Raw genomic sequence first — 22538 nt, 5'->3', positions numbered from 1 at the left:
AAACCATGGGAGAATCTTTTTGAAGTGCCCTTTCAATAGCAGTCATCTATAAATATGACCTCCCCCTGCTGACAAAAAGTCATCAAATACAAGATTAAAGAATTTCAAACAACATAAAATAATAGCATTTCAAATGGAGAAAAATACCACAAATTTAAAAGACAAAGAGCAACTTTAAAATTATTTGGATTCTATGTCACCAAAAAATGATTAATGCATTTATTATATAAATAATTCCCACAAAGTGGTAAGAAAAAATACTACTCCAACTGACAAAAATTGGGAAACATGAAAATCTCCATGATAAATAAATCCTACTTGTTCTTAAGCATGTGTAAAGATGCCCCATCTCTCTCACAGTAAGAAAACTGCAAATACTTGAAATTTCACACAGACATAAATATCCATGTATAAGGGATGGCAAGGATGTGAACAGTTCATTTTAATTGACTTTATCTTTTTTATTTTTAAATCATGTTCAGGCATATCCTATAGCAAGAACAAGTTAAAAAACATTTGATATATAGAACTTTTGCTGAGACTACTTCCTTCAGTTTATCATTCAATTTCTGAAATATGCCATTTAGTGCAAGGCCAGTCATTATTATAGAGAATGTTTGTGTAGATGTGAGAGGTAGGCAGATTGGTATCCACTGTCAACTACAAATTGGCACTTACCAAGAACATTGCCAACTGAACAACAAAGGTGTTTGCCATCTACCTCTATGGAGATTGAACCCTATGCTGCTATAGCTGGTGACCTTCAACAACCCCTGAAGGAATTCAGGGTGGAGTGAGACACTCTGTGCTCCAGGGAATCTGGTGGGACAGGTCTTTAGATAGTTGGATGTTTTTAGGAATAGATTTTATGATCTCAATCCTTGTATCTCCTCATATCTCTAGAGAAGCACTAAATCCCTTCATGGTGATATCAGATCCTCATGACTAACAAAAAACCTTTTGTAAAATGAATGCTTCATGGTATTGAACTTCCCCTTCACCAAAACCTTATATATTGACTTTCCCCCACTGCTGCTTTGGAGCAGTCTCTCAGAGCTATCTGAGATGCTGCCTCCCAGGCAGCAGTCCTCATTTTGCCCCAAATAAAACTTAACTCACAACTCTCAAGCTGTACATCTTTTTTGTAGTGGACATCACCTATGAAACAGAGACAAAGCAATGGATAAGGAGGAGGAGGAGGAGATAAAGTGACTGAACTGCATAATTTAAAGACATACCCTAAGGAAGATCTGGATGCAAGGGGGAGTGTGTGAAGGAAGAGAGTCACAGATAAGATTGACAAGGTTTGACAGATTAGATAAAGTTGAAATCCACACTTTACAGACAGGAAGGAAAAAGGTACTAGAAATAATCCACAGAACTGGGTAGAAATTAAGAACCAGTTAGGCACAGGGAAGTTCAGGGAGGAGTCACACATGGCTAGATAGGTTCAAGCCCTGATGAGAATAAATATCCAAAGAGACCATTGGCCCCATGGGCCAAGATGAGGTCAGGCTTAAATACATTGAATTTGAGATTATGGTAAGACATCCTGCATGGAAACTACTAGACAGTAGGTAGATGAAAATTGTAGAACTGAACCATTTCAAGGGAAGGACCACAACCCTGAGAAGCATGAATTGTGTATAAACAGACACAAACATTGAGGGCATGAACACGCTTTGTATGTTGGTCACTTCTTATTTCTTCTAGTTTGTGAGCATCTAAATGTCATTTTTAGCTCTAAAGTATTTTCTACTTTTTCTCCACCTAACCGTATACTTTGTAAAGATAGATCAAAACTAGGTAAAGGTAACTCTTTTTCTTAATCTTAACTTTAAGTACTTTGAAGAGACCCACAAGTATTTTTTTTGTTCTATTTTCCCCTTTGTTATTAGAAGAGCCAATTTTATTGTTCATGTATAATTACTACTTTTGCAATGTTTTACATATTTTTATAATACAGAGGCTGATTCTCTGTAGTGTTTCTATATGTTCTAAAGTTAATATCTCTATTTTAAATGTTCAACTGCTTATTTCACAAATGGACAAATAATTATTTACCTGTCCTATTGGTGACAGGCAGACTGCCAGGAGGTGGACAGTTATTGTTCATCAGGCAAAGAGGAGGAAGAGAAAGATTTATTTTTCTTCCCAAATGCTTTCCAGCATTTATAAATATTAGAAGACTGACAATAATGATGATGAAAAAGGAAGAGACCCCTGGCTGATCTGGCGGGGGGTTTCAAAGTGCAAAACCTCAAAACTCTACTGGAAGTGATGATACCTGCTTTGAGTCCCAGTTCTGCCAGTTACTCACTGCTTACATAAACCCTTCATTCCATTAAAATTTCTCCTATGTTAAAATGAGTCCAATAAGATCACTGCAAAGGTTTATTGTACTGGTCAAATGAGATGTGTATTCAAAAGGCTTTCAAAAATGCAAATATTAGATACAGAGGAGAGGTGCTTTTTCACTCTGGCAAGATTGATAAGGATATAATTCTTTTTTATTAATATAAAATTATAAGAATATAGGTAAAATATGGGCTTCCCAGGTGGTGTGAGTGGTAAAGAACCCACCTGCCAATGCAGGAGACATAAGAGATATGGGTTCAGTCCCAGGGTTGGGAAATTCCCCTGGAGAAGGGAGGGCAAACCCACCCCAGTTTTCTCACCTGGAGAACCCTATGGACAGAGGAGCCTGGCGGGCTACAGTCCATGAGGTCACAAAGAGTCAGACACAACAGAAATGATTTAGCATGCACGCGTGCCTGCCATGGGTGATTTTCCAAAGCCTGATTCCTTTACTTTGTGAGCTTATTAGAGATCAGAAGACGTTGTTTGGGGGAACTCAAAGTGTTTATTAAATCAGTGTGGGCATCTGTGCCCTAAGTTATGCAAGGAACACAAAGATCTGCCTTTATAGACAGAAATATAGGTATATCCTTATTTCTTTTTTTTTTCCTACCATGTTGTTTCCAGCATAATGGTAGTTTCAACAATGCTTCCAGAAGGATGAGGCTCATGTGCAGTCAACAAAGGAGGAAGGGAACCACTTGAGACATCAGGGTACCTTGTAAGAGCCATGCAATACCAATCTTACTGTTCGCTTGCAGGCAATGGATGCCCTTCTAAGGTTTGTATCCCGAGGTGTTAGACAGTAGCAGCCAGAAAAACACTCCCTCAAAGATGCCCATGTCCTAATCCCTAGAACATGTGGATGTGTTACATTACATGGCAATGAAGAATTAAGGTTGCAGATGAAATTGTTCGCTGATCAGCTAGACTTAAGATAGGCCCCTATATAATCTAGGAAGACCCCATGCATTCAGGAGTCCTATAAAGTAGGAGAGAGAGGCAGAAGAGTAGGTCAAAACAATGTGATAAGAGAAAAGACTCAACTTGCCCTTGTTATCTTTGAAGATGGAAGAGGCCATGAACCAGGGAAGGTGAGGAACCTTTAAAAGCTAAAAAAGACAAGGAAATGATATGTCCCTTAGAGCCTGCAGAAGGAAGGCAGTCCTGCTGACAGCTTTTTTAGCCCAGGGAGACCCAGGATGAACTTCTACACCGTCAGATAACATGTGTGTGTCTGCATGCTTAGTCAGTCATGTCTAACTCTTTGGGACTTCATGGACTGTAGCCCACCAGGCTCATCTGTCCATGGGATTCTCCACACAAGAATACTGTAAGTGGTTGCCATTCTCTTCTCCAGGATATCTTCCCGATACAGGGATCAAACCTATGTCTCCTGCATTGCAGGCAGATTCTGTACCAACTGAGCCACCAGGGAAGCCCCATAATATAATAAGTTATAATAAATTTGTGCTGTTTTAAGCCACTAAATTTGTGATTATTTGTGACAGTCACAAGAGGAAACTAATATATAGATTCATAATCAGTTAAGAGTGGCTTCATCCAGATTGGAAAAGAAGTACAACTCTCACTGTTTGCAGATGACATGATCCTCTACATAGAAAACCCTAAAGACACCACCAGAAAATTACTAGAGCTAATCAGTGAATATAGTAAAATTGTAGGATATAAAAATAATACACAGAAATCTGTTGCATTCCTATACACTAAGAATGAGAAGACAGAAGGAGAAATTAAGGAAACAATCTCATTCACCACTGCAAAGAAAAGAATAAAATGCTTAGGAATAAATTTACCTAAAGAAACAAAAGATCTATATATAGAAAACTATAAAACACTGATGAAAGAAATCAAAGATGACGCAAATAGATGGAGAAATATACGATGCTCATGGATTGGGAGAATCAATATAGTGAAAATGAATATACTATCCAAAGCAATCTATAGATTCAATGCAATCCTTTTCAAGATACCAATGGTATTTTTCAGAGAACTAGAACAAATAACTTCACAATTTGTATGGAAACGCAAAAAACCTCAAATTAGCCAAAGCAATCTTGAGAAGGAAGAATGGAACTGGAGGAATCAACCTGCCTGACTTCAGACTATACTACAAAGCTACGGTCATCAAGACAGTATGGTACTGGCACAAGACAGAAATAGAGAGCAATGGAACAAAATAGAAAGCCGAAATAAATCCACACACCTATGGATACCTTATCTTTGACAAAGGAGGCAAAAATATACAATGGAGAAAAGACAATCTCTTTAAGAAGTGTTGCTGGGAAAACTGGTCAACCACCTGTAAAAGAATGAAACTAGAACACTTTCTAACACCACACACAAAAATAAGCTCAAAATGGATCAAATATATAAATGCAAGACTAGAAACTATAAAACTCTTAGAGGAAAACATAGGCAGGAAACTCTCTGAGATAAATCACAGCAAAATCCTCTATGACTCACGTCCCAGAGTAATGGAAATAAAAGCAAAAATAAACAAATGGGACCTAATTAAACTTAAAAGCTTTTGCACAACAAAGGAAACTATAATCAAGGTGAAAAGGCAGCCTTCAGAATGGGAGAAAATAATAGCAAGCAAAACAACTGACAAAGAATTAATCTCCAAAATATACAAGCAACTCATACAACTCAATACCAGAATAACAAACAACCCAATCAAAACATGGGCCAAAGAACTAAACAGACATTTATTCAAAGAATACATACAGATGGCTAACAAATACATGAAAAGATTCTCAACATCACTCATTATCAGAGAAATGCAAATCAAATCCACAATGAGGTATACCATCTCCTGCCAGTCAGAATGGCTGCCATCAAAAAGTCACAAACAATAAATGCTGGAGAGGGTGTGGAGAAAAGGGAACCTGCTTACACTGTCGGTGGGAAAGCAAACTAGTACAACCACTATGTGTGGAGGAACAGTGTGAAGCTTTCTTTTTTTTTTTTTTTTATGTTTTTTTTATTTTTTTTTTTTATTATTTTTTTTTCCAGTGGGTTTTGTCATACATTGATATGAATCAGCCATGGATTTACATGTATTCCCAATCCCGATCCCCCCTCCCACCTCCCTCTCCACCCGCTTCCTCTGGGTCTTCCCAGTGCACCAGGCCGGAGCACTTGTCTCATGCATCCCACCTGGGCTGGTGATCTGTTTCACCATAGATAGTATACATGCTGTTCTTTTGAATTAAAAAACTGGAAATAGAACTTCCATATGACCCAGCAATCCCACTGCTGCACACACACACCAATGAAACCAGAACTGAAAGAGACATATGCACCCCAATGTTCATTGCAGAACTGTTTACAATAACTAGGACATGGAAGCAACCCAGATGTCCATCGGCAGATGACCTGATAAGAAAGTTGTGGTACATATACACAATGGAATATTACTCAGCCATTAAAAAGAATACATTTGAATCAGTTCTAATGAGGTGGATGAAACTGGAGCCTATTATACAGAGTGAAGACAGAAAAAGAAACACCAATACAATATACTAATGCATATATATGGAATTTAGAAAGACGGTAATGATGACCCTATATGCAAGACAGCAAAAGAGACACATATGTAAAGAATAGACTTTTGAACTATGTGGGAGAAGGCAGCGTGGGACGATTTGAGAGAATAGCATTGAAACATGTATATTACCATATGTAAAACAGATGATCAGTGCAAGTTTGATGCATGAAGCAGGCCACTCTAGGCTGGTGCTCTGGGACAACCCAGAGTGGGTGGGGAGGGAGGTGGGAGGGGTGTTCAAGATGGGGGAGCACATGTACATCTGTGGCTGAGTCATGTCAACGTATGGCAAAAACCACAATACTGTAACTTAATGAGCCTACAATTAATATAAAAATTAATTTAAACAAGTGGCTTCATCTAAGAGATATAGATTTTTATCCATGTGAACATAAATGATTCAGTATAGGTTTTTCAAGTATTACAATGCAGTTACTAGGTCCTCACTTTCATTCTCTCTTGAACCCACTCCAATCAGCAACACTTCCAAAAAATGACACAGCACTGAAATTGCTCTTATCAAAGCAAACATCAACCAGAATGACTGTATAACATATTGGCCAAAGTGGGATAGTTTAGAGAGTGAAGAAGTATTATTAGTAAAGCCACTGTGATAACTGTTATATGTCAAGATTTCCCAGGGACCTTATTCCACTGACATTTCATAGGCTAACTTTTATTTATTTTTTATTTTTTCATAGACTAACTTTTAATAATGTTACTTGAACTGATTAATCAGTAATAATTAATTGTATTAAACACTCTTCTCTCCCTGAAACATTTTATTCCCCTGGCTTCTACAATACCACACACTCCCCTCTTTTCATGTCTTCTTTCTAGCAATCTTTTTTATCCCATTGGCTTATTCCACCACCTCTCTAAGGTGATCTCATCTAGGTGAATTTTTTCCCCTAGGTGATCTCAGTCAGTTCATTGGATTTACATGCTATCTATGTTGTTGATGACTTCCAAGTGACTTATCCTCAACTCCTATCTTAGAACTCCAGGTTGATATATAGTCAAGTCTCATAAGCATCTCAAGATTAATACATTCAATGTGATGCATTGCATTAATAAAATAAAGGATAAAAATTATATGACCATCTTAATATGATTAATCTGAAAAAAATTCAATCTGAAAAAGATTCTGAAAGAATTCAATACACATTGAATTGAAAACATTCAGAAAAAGAATCTGAAAAAATTCAATCTGAATTTGAAAAAATTCTGAAAAAGTTCAATACCCATTCATGATAAAAATGCACCACAAGCTGTGGACAGAAGGAACTTACCTCAACACAATAAAGGACATACATGACAAATCCACAGCTAAATATTTTCTCTCATTCTGTAGGCTACCTTTTCATTTTGTTGTTGGTTTCCTTTGCTGTATGATAGCTTTAGGTTTCATGTAGCTCCACTTCTTTATTTTTTCTTTTGTTGCCTTTGCTTTGGTGTCAAATCCAAAACATCATTAGTAATACCCACATCAAGAAGCTTTTTTAGCTTTGTTGTATTCTGGCAGGTTTATGGTTTCAGGTGTTATAGTCAAGTCTTTTATCCATTTTGAGCTGATTTTTGTGTATAGTGTAAGATAGTCTTCTTCATTCTTTTGCATGTATCTAATTTTCCAGTACCACTTACTGAAGAGACTGTCCTTTCCACCCTGCATATTCTCAGATCCTTTATTGTAAATTAATTGACCATACATGTATGGGTTTATTTCTGTTAAAGTATCCATATACTCAAAGCAATCAAGAGATTCAATGCAGTCCCTATCAAAATTCCAATCACATTTTTCATGAAAACAGAACAATCCTAAAATATGTATGGAACCACAGAAGTCCCCAAACAGCCAAAGCAATCTTGAGAAAGAAGACTAAAGCTGAAGACATCAAGTTCTCTGATTTCAATTTATATTATGAAACTATAATAATCAAAACAGTATAGTAGTGGCATTAAAAAAAAAAAGACACAAAGATGGAACAGAAGAGAGAGACCCAAAATAATCTCAATCTCTGTCAAATTTCCAATTGCATTTTCAGAGAATTAGAGCAAATAATTCTCAATTTTTTATGGAACAGACAATTTCACTCATCTCACACGCTAGTAAAGTAATGCTCAAAATTCTCCAAAACAGGCTTCAGCAATATGCAAACCGTGAACTTCCAGATGTTCAAGCTGGTTTTAGAAAAGGCAGAGGAACCAGAGATCAAATTGCCAACATCCGCTGGATCACTGAAAAAGCAAGAGAGTTCCAGAAAAACATGTATTTCTGCTTTAGTGACTATGCCAAAGCCTTTGACTGTGTGGGTCACAATAAACTGTGGAAAATTCTTCAAGAGATGCGAATACCAGACCACCTGACCCACCTCTTGAGAAACCTATATGCAGGTCAGAAAGCAACAGTTAGAACTGGACATGGAACAACAGACTGGTTCCAAATAGGAAAAGGAGTACGTCAAGGCTGTATATTGTCACCCTGCTTATTTAACTTATATGCAGAGTGCATCATGAGAAACGCTGGGCTGGAAGAAGCACAAGCTGGAATCAAGATTGCCGGGAGAAATATCAATAACCTCAGATATGCAGATGACACCACCCTTATGGCAGAAAGTGAAGAGGAACTAAAGAGCCTCTTGATGAAAGTAAAAGAGGAGAGTGAAAAAATTGGCTTAAAGCTCAACATTCAGAAAACTAAGCTCATGGCATCTGGTCCCATCACTTCATGGGAAATAGATGGAGAAACAGTGGAAACAGTGGCTGACTTTATATTTTGGGGGCTCCAAAATCACTGCAGATGGTGATTGCAGCCACTAAATTAAAAGGCACTTATTCCTTGGAAGGAAAGTTATGACCAACCTAGACAACATATTAAAAAGCAGAGACATTACTTTGCCAACAAAGGTCCATCTAGTCAAGGCTATGGTCTTTCCAGTGGTCATGTATGGATGTGAAAGTTGGACTGTGAAGAAAGCTGAGCACCGAAAAATTGATGCTTTTGAACTTTGGTGTTGGAGAAGACTCTTGAGAGTCCCTTGGACTGCAAGGAGATCCAACCAGTTCATCTTAAAGAGATCATTCCTGGGTGTTCATCAGAAAGACTGATGCTGAAGCTGAAACTCCAATAATTTGGCCACCCCATGTGAAGAGTTGACTCATTAGAAAAGGTCCTGATGCTGGGAGGGGTTGGGGGCAGGAGGAGAAGGGGATGACAGCAGATGAGATGGCTGGTTGGCATCACTGACTCGATGGACATGAGTTTGAGTAAACACCGGGAGTTGGTAATGGACAGGGATGCCTGGCGTGCTGCGATTCATGGGGTCACAAAGAGTCGGACACGACTGAGCGACTGAACTAAACTGAACTGAACTGAAGGTCAAAGCTAGTTGCAAAACATATATCTGATAAGGGGTTAATATCCAAAATATATACAGAGAACTCATACAACTCAATAGCAAAAAAAAAAATCCAATTAAAATATGGGCATAGGATCTGGATAGACAGTTTTTCAAAGAAGCCATACAAGTAACCAACAAGCAAATGAAAAGATACCCAATGTCACTAATCATCGGAAAATGCAAATCAAAATCACAATGAGCTATCACCTTACACCTGTTAGAATGGCTATCATCAAAAAGACAAGAAATAAGAAGTATTGGTGAGGCTATGGAGAAAAAGGAATCTTTGTGCATCGTTAGTGTGAATATAAATTGGTGTCACCACTATTAAAAACTGGTTCCTTAAAAAATTAAAAATAGAACTACCATATAATCCAACAATTTTTCTTCCAGGTATTTAGACAAAACAAAACAAAAAGACTGCTTCAAAAAGAAGTCTCTATCACCTTGTGCACTGCTGCATTATTCACAATGGCCAAGAGATGTGGAACCAACCTAAGTATACATCCATGGATGAATGCATAGAGAAAATGTGATACACACACACACACACACACCCTGGCATATTATTCAGCCATAGAAAATAATGAAATCTTGCTATTTGCAACAATGTAGAGAGATCTTTCAGGCATTATGCTAAATGAAATGAGTCAAAGAAAGAAACAAATACCACGAGATCTCACTTACAACTAGAAACATAGATACAGAAAATGGATTGGTTGCCACAGGCAAGGGTCAGGGGGTGGACAAAATGGGTGAAGGAAGTCAAAAGCTATCAATTTCTAGTTAAGTCATGGGGATACAATGTACAGTGTGGCAACTGTGGTTAATAATACCATATTGCATATGTGAAAGTTGCTAAGAAGTTAATCTTAAAAGTTCTCATCTCAAGCTGGGCGGGGGGTAATGTAACTACGTATGGTGACAATATTAACAAGACTTACTATGGTAATCATTTCACAACATATACACATATAGCATCATTATGCTGTACACCTGAAATTAATATGTTGCATGTCAGTTATACTTCCATTAAAAAAAACTTAAAAAATATTAACACATTCTAAAGTGAGCCTCTAACCTTACTCTCAAAACTGCTCCTCCTACAATCTATTAAAGCGTGGTTGGTGGCAACTCCATTCTTCCCACTGCCTAAAGAAAAACCTCACATTAAGCCTTGATTTCTTGAATTCTTTCATGCATACCCACTATGTCATATGGAGCATGATCCTGATGCAATGGTGGCCTCCAATTCTACTACTAGGAATGCCATTTTAGATCAGAAAGCAGAAAGGCTCACCAACCAAATTAATATGTTCAAATCTTAACATTGATTACATCATTTAATGCACACGGGAAGAAGGGGAAGCAGATGAAGGGTACAATGGGATAAGGTCAAAGAGTAGGATCACTACACTATTTAAATCCTGAAAGTGAAAAAAAAATAAAATAAAAGGAAAAGTGAAGTTGTTAATCACTCAGTCGTGTCCCACTCTGTGCCCCATGGACTGTAGCCTGCCAAGCTCCTCTGTCTATGGAATTCTGCAGGCAAGAGTACTGGAATGGGTAGCCGTTCCCTTCTTCAGGAGATATTCCCGACCCAGGGATTGAACCCAGGTCTTCTGCATTGCAGGTAGATTCTCATCCTGGGTTGTACAACAATACATGTAAAACCATGGCTGATTCGTGTCAATGTGTGACAAAACCCACTGCAATGTTGTGAAGTGGTTAGCCTCCAACCAGTGAAAATGAATGAAACAAAAAAATTAAAAAAAAAACACATGCATATGTTTTGTTGCATCAGTCTTCCTTGTTGATGGTGTGGTGATAGAACCAGAGGTGAGATTTGAGCAAGGTGCATTCTTAGGACAGAATGTACCTTGGACCACCACATACACTTGCACTATTGGAGAGATGCAGGGGCAAGTATAGCTAACCTATAGCTGCAGCTCATTAATTAGTCTGCTAGATAGTTACAGGATTTATTTGCATTTTTTATGTAGAGCGCTTGGGAGGCCATAAGATATACTGAGTATCATTAATGAGCAGTCAATTTAGGAATGATGTAGCTGTCAGCCCAGAAGTCATATAACCATACCTTATTGTTTGGTCTTTTCATCTCTCTCCATCCGTAAGCAACACTCTTGTGTATTCCACCTATTTTTAACATGTGCAATAGATTAAGTAACTATCTATAGGTGACACATATTTTGGCCTCTGCCTAATGTCTCCTCTGCTTTTTAATATGCTATCTAGGTTGGTCATAACTTTCCTTCCAAGGAGTAAGTGCCTTTTAATTTCATGGCTGCAATCACCATCTGCAGTGATTTTGGAGCCCCCAAAAATAAAATCTGACACAGTTTCCACTGTTTCCCCATCTATTTCCCATGAAGTGATGGGACCAGATGCCATGAGCTTAGTTTTCTGAATGTTGAGCTTTAAGCCAACTTTTTCACTCTCCTCTTTTACTTTCATCAAGAGGCTTTTTAGTTCCTCTTCACTTTCTGCCATAAGGGTGGTGTCATCTGCATATCTGAGGTTATTGATATTTCTCCCAGCAATCTTGATTCCAGCTTGTGCTTCTTCCAGCCCAGCGTTTCTCATGATGTACTCTGCATATAAGTTAAATAAGCAGGGTGACAATATACAGCCTTGACGTACTCCTTTTCCTATTTGGAACCAGTCTGTTGTTCCATGTCCAGTTCTAACTGTTGCTTTCTGACCTGCATATAGGTTTCTCAAGAGGTGGGTCAGGTGGTCTGGTATTCGCATCTCTTGAAGAATTTTCCACAGTTTATTGTGATCCACAGTTTATTGTGATCCACAGTCAAAGGCTTTGGCATAGTCACTAAAGCAGAAATAGATGTTTTCCTGGAACTCTCTTGCTTTTTCGGGCAGGAGGAGAAGGGGACGACAGAGAATGAGATGGCTGGATGGCATCACCAACTCGATGGACACGAGTTTGAGTAAACTCTGGGAATTGGTGATGGACAGGGAGGCCTGGCATGCTGCAATTCATGGGGTCGCGAAGAGTCGGACACGACTGAGTGACTGAACTGAACTGAATGTCTCCTCATCAGCTAAATTTAACATGTGGGGTTCAATTATATTTCATAAGTTATTGATTTATTTAAAGTTTATGTTTAATGCCGCTTAGAAGTTTTATCTATCATCTTAGCTTTATTATAACACAATTAAATATTCTCAAAAAATACAGCTAATATATGTTCCACATTGAATTGGAAAATGCTATATGGTTATTCAAAACATATCCAGAATTCAATTACCATGCATCATGCTCAAAGGCAGAACCATTATAAATAAAAATAATATGGAAATTTCTCAGAAATTAAAAAAAAGAGCTACCATATGATCCAGCAATTCTACTTCTCAGTATACATTTAAAGGAAATGAAAACAGTGTCTCAAAGATGTATCAGCACTCCCATGTTCACAGGAACATTATTCACAATAGTCAAGATATGAAAACAAACCTAAACGTCAGTTAATGGGTGAATGAATAAAGAAAACATGGTGTATGTGTATGTGTATATATACACACAAACACATATATACATATAATGAAATAGTGTTCAGTCTTTACAAGGAAGGAAATTCTGCCATTTGAGACAACACAGACAAACCTAGAGGACATCATGCCAAGTGAATAAGCCAGAAACAGAAAAATAAATATTATATAATCATATTATCTCATTATACATTGAATTTTAAAAAAGTAGTAGTAGTCAAACTCATAGAAACAGAGAGTAGAAGTGTGGTTCACCAGGGGCTGTAGGGAGACAATCACAGGAGTTTTTTGTCTTTTTTAATGGATACGGATCTTCCATTTTGCAAGATGAAAAGAATTCTGGAGATGGATGGTGGTGATGGTTAGGTAATTTTATGAATGTATTCAAAACCACTGAATTGCATACTTAAAAAGGGTTAACATGGTCACTTTTATGTTATTCGTATTTGACCACAAAAAAATATCGGGGGGAAAGAAAGAAAAAAATAATATCTTGCCTGGATTACTGCTATAGCAGTCGAACTAGTCTCCTTGCTTCCATCCTTATTCTTTTAAGTCTCCTCTCCACACAGCAGCCAAGATGAAAATCATGAGTTTATGTCACTCCTCCAATAGCTTTCTACCTCAATGGTAATAAAAACCTTTACTATTACTTATAAGGCCCTTTGTGATCCGGTCCATTACTATGTCTCCAGCAATGTGCCCCTAACCCATGCCTTTCCTTGAATACTCCAAATATTCCCACGACTCAAGAATTTTGTATTATCTCTGTTTTGTCCTCATGTGTTTATCTTCCCAAAGGCACCCATACCTCTTTCCAGTCTTTACTCAATATTTACTTTCTTAGTGAATCCTCTGACTATACACTGAAATTTTAATTTTTCCATGATGTGCATATTCCACAGTCCTTTTATGTTTTTACTTTTAGCATTTACTATTGTACTTCCTACTATATTTTACTTACTACATATTACTTTCATTTTATTTGAAATGTTATTCTACTTATATAGTTTTTCTTGCTCACATTATGACTCGCCCATGAGCACATGCCCTCCATCAAGGCAGGAGTTATTTTGTATATTTGTTTAATTATGTGTCACTTGGTCCTATAATAATACCTGCTACATAGGTGATTAATACATAAGTGTAAAATTATGACATAAATGAATACTATTCGACATGTGAGAATAATAATAGAGAAAATTCAGTGGCAGTATAATTAACATGAACCTGGTGTTAGATAAATCTGAACTTGAATCCAGGCCCTGCCACTTATTGGTTAGGTCTTGAAATTTGGATTAAACTTTCCAATTTGAAAAGGAGATATAAGTCATTCTAGGCTGAGAGAACCATAAAAGCTAAGACACAAAATTGCTTCACACTATGCAGGAGAAAAAGTGATTTAATTTGGTTGGAGTAAAGAAAACATAAAATAGATTAGTGTGAAACAAGCATGAAAATATAAATTGTTAATAGATCATGGAACTTATTGATGAAATTTAGGAGAATGGAATTGTCACAAAGGCAAAAGGAAGTGAAGAAAGTTTTGTGAATGGTATTATTAAAGCTGTTAATAAGAAAATCTAATCTGATTTAGAGGGGACTAAGCTAAAAAGAGTGATATTGATTGCAAAGCTATTTCTGTAACCTAGCAGACATGCAGTGAGCCTGAATCAGAGGGCACTTATACCGAGGGGAATGCCGAGGGGACATAACTTAATAAAGAAATATATGAAGAAAGAATTGACAATACATGTCTCCTTACTGAATATCCGATCACTACACACAAGAGAGTATGTCACATATTTAAGTCTCAAGAACTGCTGAATAACATCTTCAGTTACATAACCAAAAGGACAACAAACAGGTCTGTGAGCAATGAAACAAGGTCCACTTCAGGATATCAGAGTTTTGAGAAATCAGTGGACATCAAGATATAGATGCATATCAAAGAGTTGAAAATGAGTTGGAAATGAGGCTGTAAATCAAGAGAGACTGGAAGTAGTGAAAACATAGATACAGTGATCATGGGGGCAGACAGCTTCAAGTCAAGAGACTAAATCATACTGACAAGAGACAACGTATACAAAAGAGAAGGTCAAAGGATCTCACACCAGACACTTATACTAAGGGAGTTGAAAGAGGAGTAAAAGCCACATAAGGAAAGAGACACAGGACAGTTAGAGATGGAGAAGAAGCTGTTAAGTCTAGAGGCTATAAGAAAAGTATTTCAATGACAGTACAAAACCTGAGAGGTGAGAAAAAGACACTGGATTTGGTGATGAAGTATAATTATTTGTTGAATGAACAAATGAATATATAAAGCATAGACTACAAAAAATGATCAGTGAAAGAGTCATAAAATAGTACATTAACAAGATAAAATGGAGTGGTGTGTCTGGAGAGAGGAGGTGTATACCTACAGGAGTTTTGGCTAGTGTGAGGTGCCTGGAGAAAGAGAGAAATGGAAAGCGAAAAAAGATATTGGGGATTTTGGATATTAGATTAGGAGTAGAATGAGAGGTATGATCAAAACAAAAATAGAAATTCAGTGTAACTATAAAAATGATGTCCTCCACTCAAGAGTGAGCGGTAGCTAAGTGATACAATGAAGGAAAAGTTGGGGTTCACATCAGATCCTATTTCATCTTGGGAAATTATGAGAAAAACTGATTTATAGGCAGAAATCCTGAGACAGGTACGACTGCTTCACCTAAATACATTCACAAACTGCAATAACTATAAATCAGATTTTCTAAGTTGGGACAGAAGGGGATAATCAATGGTTCTAAGATATTGGAAACTTCTAAGATAATTTAGGCATTTTATGTTTCCCACAGAGAACAGTCACCACATGACTCTCTCTTCCGTTACAGAAAACTTAATCCTTATAGACCACCAGGTAAACACTTGAATGAAACCCTTTGATGGAATCCAATCTTGCCTGTCATTTGAAGTGGATCAGATACAACCTGTAGGGGGCAGTACAGGCTCAGCCCCTCTGAGAAATTCTTCAGAAAAATTTTCTCAGTAAATAAGACAAAAACTTCTCAAACCTAACTACATGTAGCACCATTTTCTGCTGTGGTTCCTTTGAAAATAGGCAGAATATATCATTCCTCAACTGATTCATGTTTCTTCTGTTAAAACAGATAAGTGAACTGTTGAATATTTTATGATATATTACATATTTTGTAATATTTAGACAAAGGGAGAGTGAACAAATACCATCTAGCAAAATTAAGTCCATTTATAATTACTTCATTAAGGAGTCATACCTGAGCAATGCCTTAATGAGATGGTAATGAGGTAAAAATGTGCTGTCAGAGTAAGCACTAGAGAAAATCTTCTGGAAAAGGCAGCCCAATAACCTGAAAATAAGGGGGAAAATACTTCCCTCTTTGTCTTGCCTTACACGTCTTTATTTTAGGAGGAACGACACCTATTTTTTAAGGCTTGGAATTTTCTTTTGGAGTATGGTGATTAAAAAAACAAAAAAAAAAAGCCTAAAGAGTCAGGGAGAGTCAGGAGGGTGCAAGAAGAGAAGAAAGGAAAGGGTGGATGTACTTCAAATGGAGATAAAAAAATAGTACCTCTCAACTCAGAGAGTCATGATAAGGATTTTGCTAGTTCATATGATGTATACACATAGCATATAGTTAACACTCAGTAATGTGTGGCAGAATTCTTTTTATTTACTGATAATGAAGAAACTGATGAAGTTATTTTGTTCAAGAATATACAATTGACCTTTGTGAAAATGTGGATGGGAATCTAATTGAAGATGAGGCTGAGTCACATAAACACTCTCACTCATCTCCTTTGTTCAACTTGGCAAGAAAACCAGCCAAGGATAAAGGGCAATGGGATGCCCTGAAATATGTTCCCTTGGGGAAATCTTTCAGTGTTAAAAACTTTCAACCTCACGCATCAATTAACTGCTCCAAATAAATCACAAATTAAATACAACCACTATCTTAACAAAACTGATGAGTCTCCACAAAGGTACACTTTTCTCCAATGAGATCAAGACAATAATTTCTAAATCCCCATTCACAGTGCTGTATTTACAAAAGTCACTTCTGCAAGAACTTTTCAAATTGTTCTTCTAAGCAAAATATATGATATTTTCTTTTAAAAGGAAGTTTTGGCAAATCCAGTAATTCTAGCACACTTCATTTCCATGTTCTAACATGTAGAGGCTATAGCTTCCTATATTTTTTTGGTTTTCTACAACATTGCAATAATGAAGGAAAACTCCACTGAGAAGATTTTTCACATGGAAAATATTGAATGGTGCATAGAATCTGACCTGGTTTGAGTGTGACTTTCTTGTATAAATACTACAGAGCCTGCTATCAAGTTTAAATTAGCCAAATTAAAATATATGAAGAAGCTTGCAGCTATATTTTTCTTAAATAGAATACAAATACATATATATAGAGTGAATATATAATAAGGGTGTCTATATAGAGAATACATTTCCCTTACGAATCAGATATCTAGAAAAATCTACCCAAGTAATGTGACTAGCAAATTATATGCATTTTCTCATTCTAATAAATGAGCTCTTTTTAATGAGCTTTATGTTTTGGTATAACCATTATAACCTTCATAAAAGCTAAACTTACAGGTAATTATATAATGAGAGTACAAATCACTATTTTGAGAATCATCAGTCATGAAGAATCAACATATGGTTAAACCTAGAGAGTTCTCAATAGCAAAAACAGCATCATGTCAAGTATCTGATACAACTGAGAACCATGAAATGGCTCTGGATGAAGAAGGGGGAAAGAAAAAAAAAAAAGGCACTGCAAAATTCAAACAGACACAAAAAACCATGTTGGGTTATCTTGGATGAAGAAGTTCTTTGGTTTGGAGAACAGAGAGTAAATGTTGACAGACCTGTGAAGGAAATGGGCTCCGTGTGGGGTCAGAGGTGGAGACATAAGCAGCCTGTGTGTAGGCATAGCTCTTGAAGCGAGGCTGAGGAGAAGGAGTTCGTTCATAGCCCTGTGCTAGACTGACAGTGATCTGCAGAAGGGTTTGGGGAAGGAGGACAGAGAGGAGGAGGAGACAGCATAAGTAACCCTGAAAGGAACTGCTTTCCAACACACTAGAAAAACAAATAGCAAACGGACACAGTGAGCTGAAAAGTGCAATCCTAAACACATGTAAGTGATATTCGAAACTGGTACACTCCAAGCACTGCGGTGTGTTCAATGTCGTGTCGGAAGGCAGGGAGTCAGGGGAGAGAGCAGGATAGGGTTTCATCATGAAGAGTCCATACGGACACACCTCCAGCACCAATACAAGATGCGTCCCTGCCATCTGGCGAAAACATGCATCCCAAAGCAATTTTCTCTGAACCCAAAGTAAACAAAACCAGAATTCATCATGTCAATACCCTGGAAAGGACTGGAGCTTTCATAAGCTAAATATAGAATTAGCTCAGTAGAGTGAGAAAATGAGGCCTGAGAGCTTTCCACGCCTTCAGCAGAAATTTCGCTAATGGCTTTTGCATCGTTGTGTCAAATAATGAAAAAAAAAAAAAAAACCAACAACAACAAAACAAAACACCCTAAATATGCTTCTTGGGAAGAAGAACAAGACATGTAGTGGAAGAATCCCACTGGATTCTATACAATAATATCATAGAAGTCTTTACCATATGTATTCTCATTTAAATTTTACTTAAATTATTTTAAACTAATTTCATCTTACCAAAAATGTTACTTTGAGTATTCAAAATTTGTTAATACATCAGCAAGTTGCCGCTAAAAGTAAGAAAATATTATTAAACAGAATATTTGCCTTTGCTCTTGGTTTGGTTCCCTGCTTTGTGCTCTAGCTGATGGAAAGTCTAATATGTATATGACTCTATCTTTAATCTTATGTCATGTTACACAATGGAAATACAATCTATTCTGTGTACCAAATTCATATAAAATGGTGCTTACCAATAGCAGAGCATTTTATTTATTTATTTATTTATTTTTAGCAGAGCATTTTAAAAATGTGTCTTGAAAACAACATTATAGTTCATGAATCAGGTAAAATTTAAGTTCATTGAGTCCTCTCTCTCATTTTCTCTCTCCAAAGACACACATACACATATACACACACACACACTCTAAGCTAAGCTGTATATATACTTTTGCACATATATGCATGTGTGAATATATATATATACACACACACTATGCTACATATATATATGTGTGTGTATCTATCCATAGATAATATAGATATGTGTGTATGATAACTAAAAATCCATAAAAAACAGGAAATATCATGGCTATTAGCTATCTCTTCCATCTTTTACCTGTTGAGAGTAGTGCATTTGATGATGTAGTTGAAAATGTTCTTCTCTCGTAACTTTTGATGGCCTGGGCAACATTTCCACCTCCTGGATGGCTTCGAGGCTCACTTGTTGAGGCAAAACTTGGAAGAGAGACGTGACGTACATTAAGATGGACTTCTTATCTGGATAAGTGGTGGCAACATCTGTAAGCACATTAACACCACATATCAATTTTGGGTTTCTATATCGGAGTCTCTAAAAGGGGATGAACAAATCAATGTTACAGGAAGAAGATGGATTAATGAGCACTTGATTGTCCATGAATGTCCTCCAGAGACTAATTAGAACATGATAATCAGGCTTAAAATGTACTTCCAATTTGGCAGACCAATGAGATGCACACTAAAGTTAATTTCTTTTCCTTGTTCACATAAAAACTTCATTCCGCAATACTTTTTCGAAAGTCAAATTGCCAAACCAGCCCATCTGAGAGAGTGGTTTTCATTAGATAAGAAACAAAAATAAAACACTGCGTCTTCCTTACCATGGAAAGTTATAACAGCATGTCAATTAAAATGGTGCACTGGTAATTAAACAATTACACCAAAGAGCTTAATGCCCTGGTTTCCAGTAAAGAAAGCTCGTACCTCCTAATCAAATTTTTGCTGGTGATTAAGCATGTAAAGAGCAAAATAATGTCTCTGTGTTGAAATGAGCCATGTATTTCTACAATCAAAATAAAATAAAACAACTATATACCATATGCACAATGATTTGTAATATTCCTTAAGTATATTAAAAATATTTGTTTACATTATGGTACATCTGTTAAAGTCAGATGTCGCTTTCCTTCTCAGATGTTAGAGATAAATTTAAAAGTCCTTCACATAAAGTTGATCTGACATTATGTCCTTTGCCACATCTAGGGAATGAAAGAAACCCAGTGTTTAAAGTCAATAATAATTCATAATAACACATACAATAAGTGGCAGCTCCTTCAAAAGCTTCTTTTGCTTCTTGGCATTACAATTTACCCACTGTGCTCATTCCAGGGAACCAAAATGTAAAAATAATCCTTTATGTGAAGTGTATCATTAATCCCAGAAGTGTTAAAACATAAATCCTGGCAGGAGGCCAAGACAACTTAGCAGCAATGTGCCAGGCATTTCTCTTGCCATAAATTTATCCTAGCTCAGCTAGCATGAAAAGATCTGTTTTAAGTTAAATATGTATATTCTGATCAGGTGTTCTGATTATAAGTTAAAAAGCCAAAAGTCAAATTTCAAGTCCAAAAGCATAAAAGGAGGTTGAGCAGGTCACTCAGTCAAATTCCTCCACAAGTTACAGGAACATGATTAACCAGAACAACTATTTTTAAAGTATTTTTCAAAAGAGTTAAGGAGGAGGGAAAAGCTAGCTAATGTTCCTTGGTCTGCTTCTATCCATAGTATAACACAGCACTTCTTAATTTTTAATGTGCATATGAATCACCTGGGGGTCTTTTTAAAACTCAGATTCAGTAGGTCACAGGGGGAGCCTGAGGCCCTGCATTTCCAACAAGCTCCCAGGTGATGCTGAAGCTGTTGGCTTGAAGGCCATACTTAGAATAACAAGGGTCATAAAAAATGACACAGAAACACACTCTTGTATTATCTTCTGCATCATTGTTTTGCTTACTTGTTTTCAGAAGATACTTATTGGACACTTAAATGCATCAGGCTTAGAGGTACAAAGGGCTTCCCTGGTGGCTTAGATGGTAAAAAATCTACTTATAAGGCAGGAGATCAGGGTTCGATCCCTAGGTTGGCAGGTTCCCCTGGAGAAAAAAATGGCAACTCACTCCAATATTCTTGCCTAGAGAATTCCATGGACAGAGGAGCCTGGTGGGCCACAGTCCATGGGGTTGCAAAGAGTCGGACGTAATAAAGTGACTAACACTTCAGAAGTACAAAGCTATAAAATACATGGTCTCTGCGCCCTATTATAATTTATTATAATTTAATTACTAGCCAATGGATGGTGAAGATAATTTTTTGCAAATATTTTTTAGGAAAGAACTAGAGAATACTGTGTGTATAAGTTCTGCCTTTCTAAAAAAAAATTTAGTAGCTTAGCTTTGAAATTCTACAATCTCTCTTTCATTTCATAATTGTTTTTCAAGTGTTCATTGTATGGTAGATAGTATACTTTATACCATATGTTTCTGAAACTCTAGAATGTTTTTTCCCTTCTCACTAGTAACTAGTCAAGTTTATCTTTAATGAGCAAAATTTAGAATTCAGTTTATTTTTTAGTGCATTAAATAAAACCATGCTGTGAGAAAGGCACTGAATTTTAAAAGACTGTCTATGTAAATAAAAAGGTCCATGTCTATTTACTGCTATATTAGACATGTGAATGTGTAAAACTGGCCTTAAATACACACTGTGTACACAAGAAATAAAGGTAAAAATAGATCAAGCATTATTTCTACTGCTCCAAGCAAACGTCAAAAATTGTAGCACATGTTATCTACATAAGAGATCTTTTGGATGAATGTGAATATTCATAAATATTACTTACTACAATCACAATTTGACCAAACTACTGATGTTTTTACCCCAATCTTTTACCATCCTACCTCTGAAGCTATCCAGGATTCAGTTGCACCAGTAGCTAGAACTCAGTATTTCTTTTTTTTATAGAAAGGGATTCAGATATTCTAAAATCGGTTGAATTCCTTCCAAATATATTTACTAAAGATGTATTATACTTTAAATATTTTAATAGAATATCCAGGAGGTTAGAATGCCTGAATGCTGCTTACAATTTGGAATAATAAAATAAGTAAGAAGAAAAGTATATTACAGTACAATGCTAAATAGAATTTAAAATGTGTTCCACTTACTGGCACAACCAGTGCTTTAATAAGTTCAGAAAAATGAAGAAAGCATACCTTACTGGAAGATCAGATAATTCTTTATGAAAAGAAAACTGAAATAAATGTGTATAGGATTTAATTAGCTGGAAATGGAGCAACGTATTCCTCCACTGTAGAATGTACTCCTCCAGTGTAGAAAAGCATGAGCAAAAGTGCTGAAGTAGAAACAGATTGGGCTTCCCTGGTGGCTCAGTGGGTAAAGAATCCACCTGCAATGCAGGAGACACAGGAGACATGGGTTCGATCCCTGGGTTGGGAAGATCCCCTGGAGTAGGACATGGCAACCCACTCCAGTATTCTTGCCTGGAGAATCCGATGGACCAAGGAGCCTGGCAGGTCACCATCCAAAGGATTGCAAAGAGTCAGACATGACTGTGTGACTGAGCACAGAGAAACATTAGACAGGCCCCAGGAAGAGTGACTTTGAGTGTCTTAGCCACGTAATTGAGC

At 36.8% G+C, this 22538-nt stretch overlaps 1 protein-coding gene across 9 annotated transcripts in view; it reads right to left on the bottom strand.

Moving 5' to 3' along the window:
• DMD (dystrophin) overlaps nucleotides 1–22538 on the bottom strand; it is a 2532480-nt gene that overhangs the window by 1582768 nt on the left and 927174 nt on the right. For 8 of the 9 annotated variants that reach the window (XM_043457704.1, XM_043457699.1, XM_043457698.1 and 5 more), the window contains exons 8-9: nucleotides 19190–19371; nucleotides 17770–17898 (exon numbers count right to left, since the gene is read on the bottom strand). In XM_043457704.1, coding sequence (XP_043313639.1) covers nucleotides 17770–17898; nucleotides 19190–19371 — 311 coding nt within the window. The remainder of the gene's footprint in view (nucleotides 1–17769; nucleotides 17899–19189; nucleotides 19372–22538) is intronic. The other variant, XM_043457705.1, reaches the window with a different exon arrangement.

Source organism: Cervus canadensis, chromosome X, assembly GCF_019320065.1.
Source record: "Cervus canadensis isolate Bull #8, Minnesota chromosome X, ASM1932006v1, whole genome shotgun sequence".
NCBI classification, from domain to species: Eukaryota; Metazoa; Chordata; class Mammalia; order Artiodactyla; family Cervidae; genus Cervus; species Cervus canadensis.
Note: the sequence above shows the minus strand (reverse complement) of the source record. Positions and strands in the feature narration are given on the sequence as shown.